The sequence below is a fragment of the Cucurbita pepo genome, chromosome LG03 (genome assembly GCF_002806865.2).
Source record: "Cucurbita pepo subsp. pepo cultivar mu-cu-16 chromosome LG03, ASM280686v2, whole genome shotgun sequence".
Taxonomy (NCBI): domain Eukaryota; kingdom Viridiplantae; phylum Streptophyta; class Magnoliopsida; order Cucurbitales; family Cucurbitaceae; genus Cucurbita; species Cucurbita pepo.
Window position 1 is genome coordinate 5844015 of NC_036640.1, and position 7524 is coordinate 5851538.

At 33.3% G+C, this 7524-nt stretch overlaps 1 protein-coding gene and 1 long non-coding RNA gene across 3 annotated transcripts; one reads left to right on the forward strand and one right to left on the reverse strand.

The window, feature by feature from the left end:
* Positions 1–2611: 2611 nt before the first annotated feature.
* LOC111789707 lies at positions 2612–6059 on the forward strand. The gene is made up of 2 exons (XR_002814377.1): positions 2612–2845; positions 5600–6059. It is a non-coding gene; the product is annotated as an uncharacterized LOC111789707 (long non-coding RNA).
* Positions 5419–7132, reverse strand: LOC111789706 (probable WRKY transcription factor 40). 2 transcript variants are annotated; one of them, XM_023670373.1, is made up of 5 exons: positions 6737–7132; positions 6648–6695; positions 6260–6553; positions 6061–6177; positions 5419–5975 (listed from the first exon to the last, which is right to left on the reverse strand). In XM_023670373.1, the coding sequence occupies exons 1-5, from the start codon at positions 7118–7120 to the stop codon at positions 5658–5660; spliced, it is 1161 nt and encodes a 386-aa protein (XP_023526141.1). In that variant the 5' UTR covers positions 7121–7132; the 3' UTR covers positions 5419–5657. The 2 variants fall into 2 exon arrangements, with proteins under 2 accessions (XP_023526141.1, XP_023526140.1); XM_023670372.1 differs by having other exon boundaries at positions 6648–6698; positions 6791–7128.
* Positions 7133–7524: the final 392 nt, after the last annotated feature.

Consider the following 7524-nt stretch of genomic DNA (forward strand, 5'->3'; position numbering starts at 1 on the left):
ACTAGCTATAGTATATATTCTTCTTTTAAGGTTCGAGATAGCTCTACTTTCATAACTGTTTTTTAGAATTTTGATAGGAAAGGATTTGTACCAAGTTTAGAATCTTATCAATTTGGATTGAGGAATAATTTTATTTGTTTTGAAAAGTTATAAAGGATCTTGTTTAGAAAATTTCGAGATAATTCTACTTTCAGAAATGTGCCAAAGAACTTTGATGTATGATGATTTGTATATATATATATATTTTTAAAAGGTGAATAGGTATGAAAACATTTTAGGAGGTATGGAAAATAGAATGATTTAGTTAATTTGAAACACCTAAACAAAAAATAGTATAAGTTTAGGATGATAATGGTAATTACAAATGAAGTAAATAATAATATGAATAAAATAGGTAAAAGTGAATTGTTGAGGGTGAAGGAGTGGATTTACGTGTTGAGTTCTTACGCTTCCATGTCTACAACTCAGTTCATCTGATTATTACATAGATGAACTTAATCCAGAATATGAACCATAAAAGAAAATACCGACTAAACCGATCACATAAATACCAATTACAGTACCTATTATCCAAAAAGAATTGTTGCAGTACCTATTATCCAAAAAGAATTGTTGCAGTAGTATCGACCAATAAATGAATGATTATTTAAAGTATATAATTGGTAGGCCCATTAAATGTTTCTGGCGTAAACTTTATATTTGGAGCATAGAGAAATTTAATTTGAACTCCAAATAATTAGATCCACGGCTAAAGTAGTGGTGGATTCAATATTAAAACATAGTCCTTAGGCCCATGTACCCTCCATCCATAATTACAAATTTAGAAATTCAATCGTGCCTTTCTCTCTCTTCTTAAAAAATTCACTCACTCATGACCTACCCAAATTTTAGGATCGTATAGCTCGACTCTCTCCAATACATAGAGATTCTAATCAACCATCGGGTACTTTTCAAAAATCATCAACCAATATCAGGTGGTTAAAATCAAAATTCTGGTCCCCTTTCGAAACAAAAAATAAAAATATAGGCTCACACTGTACGATGACCTTAGTGGCTAATACTCAATCCCACACTGTGTAATTACCACAAAATCAATATATCACATGCAATCAAATCATGTTAAACATAGGTCTTACAATAATTTAACAATACAAGATGCATAACCAATCATATATCAATCACATGTATTTTGCTCCAAATCTCTTTTGAATGGTTTCATTCATAACTTGGAATAGTTCGAACTTAATAACTTGGGTTCTCCAACCTCATTCAACTCATAGGAGATTAGCCTGTTTTCTTATACACGACCTCAAAAAGTGTCATGACATTCATTGTTTGATAGCATTTATTACATGGGAACTCCATGAGATGCAAATGCATGTCGTAACTATCTGCAAAATCTAACATACAAGCACGTAACATGTCTTTTTGAATTTGGTTCACATGGTCAATCTTACCATCTCTCATTGAATGAAATGTTGTGTTCGAATTCCAACTACATACCTAATGGTGTCGATTAGGGAAGATACCAAAAATAAGAAATAATAAATTATAGTGAGAATTAATAAATTATAGTGGGAATTGTAGCAATGAGGACATAATCAACTTTGGATGCCAAAAGTTAATGGCAGCACATTCCACATTCGAGATAGACATCAACTTCCCATCAACTTGGCTACCCTTATTCTTTCTTATCATTTATTGCTAATATATATATATATATATATATATATATATATATTATATATTTTTTTTAATTCCCATTATAAACTTAAAAAGGGACATCACTTTTTTTTCCTTCTTCTTTTCCATATCTACCTCTTGGAATATTCACAATTAAATATAAGTAGATATTAATAAAATAAATTATATCATAATTCATTAATTTCACTTACTCAAATATATAAACGACTAAATTTGGATTTTATTAAAGTGAGAAAGATAATATAGAATATTAAGTGTTTGGATTAAAAAATATATAAATATATATATATATTTGTAGCACATTAAAGTCATTAATCTAAATAGAAAATATCTTTTAATCCAATATTTAAATAAAAATATGTCGAAATTTAATATTACAAAATTGATTTAATTTTTGTTTTAAAAAAATAGCACCATAATGTGTGGAGGAGCATGTGTGAAGTAATTAAAGCCTCCTTAAAGTTTGTAAATCATAATTAATAGAAAAGGCGATGCTTTGGAGATTTTTATTCATTTTTTTTATATTAAATAAATGTTTAAAAAATGTTGAAAGTCGTTTTATTTTGTCAACTGCCGAAAGCTACAGCTGGGTTCCCCACCGCCGAGTCTTTTTTTTATTATTATTTATTTATTTATTTTTGGTTAATTAAAGGATTAATAACATAAATAATTATCTAAACATTTTGTGAGGTGTGATGGTTTAATGATCATGTGGCACTAAGTTGATATCCAAATCTTGGTTTTAAATTCATAATCTTTTTTAATGGATAATCTAATTGTGGCCCAACGCGCTCTTTATGGGCCATAACCCAATTATGGCCCAATAACTTTAAACCCGACTCCCACCATTTGGGCCCATGGCCCATACCAGTCGGTCAAAAGGGCTACTCTGCATCTTCTTCTTCCTGGGAATCATTTTCCCGAGAGAGTGGAGAGAATATCCGGCGAGAAAACTATGAGAATGGGTATTTCGACAAAAATTGGTGTGTTGTTGCCATTTCCATACTACTACGTCTTATGGAAATGGCTACCAATTCATGGCTTTCCTCAAGTTGCTTCAGCTCCTCTCCATCTTCCACGTCTCCTACTTCTCAAGTTGCTTCTGGCCTCTCATCACCTTCGGAAAGTTCTTGAACTTCAGGTCTCTCCTTCTCTCCCTCTCTCTCTGCTTCGAATGTAGCAATTTATTGGTGCATTTTGCTTGCTAAGCCATATGACACTGTTCTACGCTGTTAAATCTCGAGAAAGTTGAATTTGGGCGTTTTGTAATTTATAACTATGTCTGTGTACCTGTGCGTGCGTATTTTTAGAATGAATTTAATGATTCAAGTTCCCTTAATACCTTAAACTTATTGGATTGGGAGATATTTGCAGTGTGGAGATAATTGTTAGTTTGGGATGGCTTTTGAGCAGTTTAACGAAAGTAAAATGCATTTGAAGTGAAAGGTTTCTTATAGAATTTTCACAATCACTTTTGATTTTTTAGCCAAAAACAATGAAAAATTGTAGAAAGTACATTTTAGCCTTCCAAATTCAACCCATTCTAAAGTTGGAACCCTTGGCAATCTTTGGAGGTTTAGTTGAGTTTTCTTCTTTCTGAAAGAATGAATGGTTGCGTTGCACCAAAATGCAACTATCGGAGTGAAGCACTAGGTGGAGACCTGCCTGATCAAAAGTTTAGAGAGATCACAAAGAGAAACTATGTAATTAGGTAAACAAACAAAAGATTAAGATAAGTACAAACTTATTTAGTTTTGGGACAGCCTCAAAGAAAGTATAAGGGTAACATTATCTGTTCTCCCAGGATCCATTTGCACCCAACCTTTCTTTTGGAACACTATCCTGTTTCCAACACTGCCAATGAAACACAGAAAATAAGAGACTACTTTCATCAGTATGTAGGAAGCATTTTGAGCCTTTTTGCTTGTCATTCTTGGGCTCCTTAAAATATACTCTGTTCTGGACATTGGGATTCAATTAGAATGCACATTGAATACAAGGAAGATCCTGCAACAAGGGCAAGGCCTCAAAGTTAAATTTGTGAGAAAGTAATCTTGGAAGATCCAAACAATGAATCAATATGTGGGCAGTGAGGGCTGCTTCGAGTATCCATTAGCCTGGTAATGACCCCAAGATCAAAACTCTTGAAAATTTCAATGTTATCTCGGTTTGAGCCATTATTTTGCTAATAATTTGAAGAACTACCAGGAGTAAGAGCTTTTCCACCTTTTTTCCTGAAAAAAAACAAAAAAAAGAAGAGGAAAAACTCTTGAAATTTTGGGTTCTCTTCATTATGATACCAGCTCTTGTTCAAGTCTTCTGGGAACTTGAAATCTAGAAAATGAGTATACTTTCTTTACTTGTAATTCACTTTAACAGCTTAGTTGTTGAGATCGTTAAAAGCCAAGCAGGAACTTTATTCTTGTCAACCTTTTGAAATCCTGTGGATTGTGAATCTGAAATGAAATCCTGTGGATTCTGAAAGGGCTAAAAGGAATCCTAGTATATATTTTCAAGGCCATAACATATATACAGTTGAACGCTAGTGGATTCTTGCTGATTGACAGAAAGACATGTCATGTTTTTCAATTCAAGATGTTGAAGATTTGTCTCTGACATTCAAATGTCAAAATTATTGTTAGATTTTATAACTGCACTGCTTGGTATGGTATTTAGTAGATGGGAATGAGAGAGGTATTGTTATAATTTCCCAAGATTACAGTCTGATCATTAAAAGGTAAGACATGGGACATTTCCTTTAAAATTTTGGTTTGATTTGATCAAAACAAAGACAACTGAGGGAGGGGAGATCTAAGCTCAATAAATGGTTGGTTGTTCAAAGATTGTGGCTAAGATTTGGGTCTTCCTTTGGTTGGACAACTTTTTTTCTGTTGATGTTGGTTTTGTTGACTATGTTGGATGTTTGTCTCAGCCCAGCTTGGATGCTTTTGGGATGGTTCATTAGTTGTAGCTTCTTTTCACATTTTTTAGTTTTAGTTCCATAAAGAATATTATAAATTTGATCACTTTACAAAGTCTTTTCAACAAATTTTAATTTGTTTTTAGCTGATTGATTGTTAAAATTTTAAAATTTAAAATTTAGAAACTTATTTAGAACCCTTTAAAGCTATACTAAGAAAAAAAAATGTTAATTAAAGTTTAAAAATCACAATCAAGTTATTCAAAAAAAACTTCAAAGATTCAATTAGACTTATAGTTTGTCAATTTAAGCAGGTTAAGACATCTATTATTAAATAAAAAGTATTCTTTCATCTCTTCTATTCATAATGTAACCAACTAAAAATAATCGAAAATATGTCGGCTCGTTTTAGTCTAAGATAAAACAATGGGTTTTCTTTTCAATCACACGTCACATTCAAATACATAGAAATTTACTAAAAGAAATTGACTTATAGAAGTCTGGTCGAAAGTTCAAATCTAGATTGAAGCAAATTATTCTATTTTAATAACTTTCTATTATCGAGAAACTTACTAAAAGAAATTGACTTATAGAAGTCTCGGGAAAGTTCAAATCTAGATTCAAGCAAATTATTCCATTCTAATAACTTTTTATTTTGGAAAAAAAAATGAATTTTCATATAAGAAATTGAAAAGAAAGAAAACAAATTTTATTTATTTTTGAGTTAGAACAAATAAGTTAGTAGATTTAAATGTGTCTTTTATTTTTAAAGATAGAAGATATAGTTTGTGAGGTTGGATCAGAAGAATACATATTCAAATTCATTGAATTGATTGAAGAATTTGGGCATTACAAATTGAAACAAGAATTTGGTGGGAGAATTTTTTGTGTTTCTTTCTTTTTCAAAAATCTCATTACTATCTTCCCATCTCCAAAAATCGGTCAAATCTTCTCTTCTTCTGTGTGTATTTACAGATTAATCTCATGGAGAATTCGCCCCATTCTTAAACCCCAATACTCCAATCCAGATTAATTAATGTTGGAAAATCTTTCCCGATATCGCCGCCGCTAGCGCCGCCGTAAAATTGGGATCTTTTGTCAACGAAGAAGCCATCTGTTCGACGAGAAACTGTTGCACTTCCGGCGACTCAAATCTTGGGTTGGAAATCGTTTTAGCTTCTGTCGTCGGTTTGGGCGGCGTAGACAAGGATCTCGGAGCTGCCGTGAGCGGTGCCGGAGCTATGCTGACAGAACGGGCGGAAGTGGGGTCGATCTGAGATGCTTGTGGATGGTTATGTTCGCCTTCATATGTGGCCACCAGAACTGATTGATCTTCTACACTTCTTTGAACCTGCAAAATCCAAATTTCATAATCAAACCATGTCCAAAATTTCAAACAAAACTCAAAGATTTTTAAGTAATATTGTTAAATTTACCTTCTTCTTGACAGGGCAGGTTGGGGCAAAAGAGCATTTGAAATAAGCTCTAGGACAAGGATTATCTCTAGTGACCTTTTGGCCATATTTCCTCCATTGATATCCATCTTTAACAACCTGCAAATTCAAATCAAGAACATGGGTAAGTTCATCTCCCATTTTGAAAAAGTGGGTTTGTTTTGGGGGCGTAAGAACTCACCAGATTTGAATCAGAAGCTCCAATTTTGACTTGAACTGTTGTGATTTTAGCAGATTTGTTCATGGTTTCCTGTTTTGGTTCCTTGAAAGAGTCTTCATCAGTTGAGCTACTCTCAGAACTCTCTGATTTCCTCTTCTTTGAAGAACAACAAATCTCCTTTTCTCCACTTTTGTTCATCTGTTCCATCAAATGCCCTCTCAGAGTGTTGTAATTTTCACACACAACAGACAACATTTCAGTCAATTTCTTGTTCTCTGCATTCACCCTCTTCAATTCCTCCATTAAAGCTCCAGTCTGAAATTGAAAAACAGAAACAACCCCATCATTAAAAACAACACAAACTCTCTGTTTGGGAACCGAGAATTTGAAATGAATCAAACACACCCACCTCTTCTTTCACAGAAACCTTCCTCTCAACCTCCATGTAATTCCTCTCCTTCTGCAGAAACAAAAAGAAAAACAAAACCCCTCAAGAACAGTCCGAGAGAAACAGAGAAGCAAAGGAACAGAGATTGAGGGCTCTCCACTCACCGGAGCCTCGCCGGAGAATCTGAGAGGTTGAAGATTGAGATCTAGAGAAGTGTCAACAGAATCCAACCAAGAAGAATAAGCGGCCATGAGGGGGGGAAGTTTAAAAGAAGAAAAGGTAGGATTTTGGGAAGACCCAGATGGGGTTGGGAGAGGATATATAAGAAGTGGGAGTGGGAATTTGAGAGAAGAGGTTCTGATTTGGTGTGCGGATTTTGGCATATTTGAATGAATGAATGAATGAATGAATGGAAGGAAGTAGGGAAGGAAGGGGAAAGAGGGCCATGTCGCCTGTCGGTCGGATTCAAAGTCAATCAACAACTCGTGCTTCATTGTTGAACCTAATTAGTAATAAAGATAGAATGGGCCCTTTACAGGAATCACAAACTGAGTATAAACTACTGCATACTTTCCTTCCTTACTTACAAACTCATCGTCATTTCCTAAATTATTAAACGTGGGACTCCATCCCAACAATCTTCTAACAAATTTTAAGATAAAAAGTTTTCATAACCATTTAATTTTTTAAAATCATGGTTATAAACATTTATCCTTTTAAGTAATTTTTAATTAGTGTCTTGTAATATTTTCTTGGTTCATTTTCAAAAAAACGATTGTATTCAATGTCTTGTTTATGGGTTTCTTTGCTTTTATTGTTTGGTTTTGTAAGATTGTTTTCACATTTGGAANTGACTTGATATTGAAAGAAAAGCCAAAGATTACATCGACAAGATCTA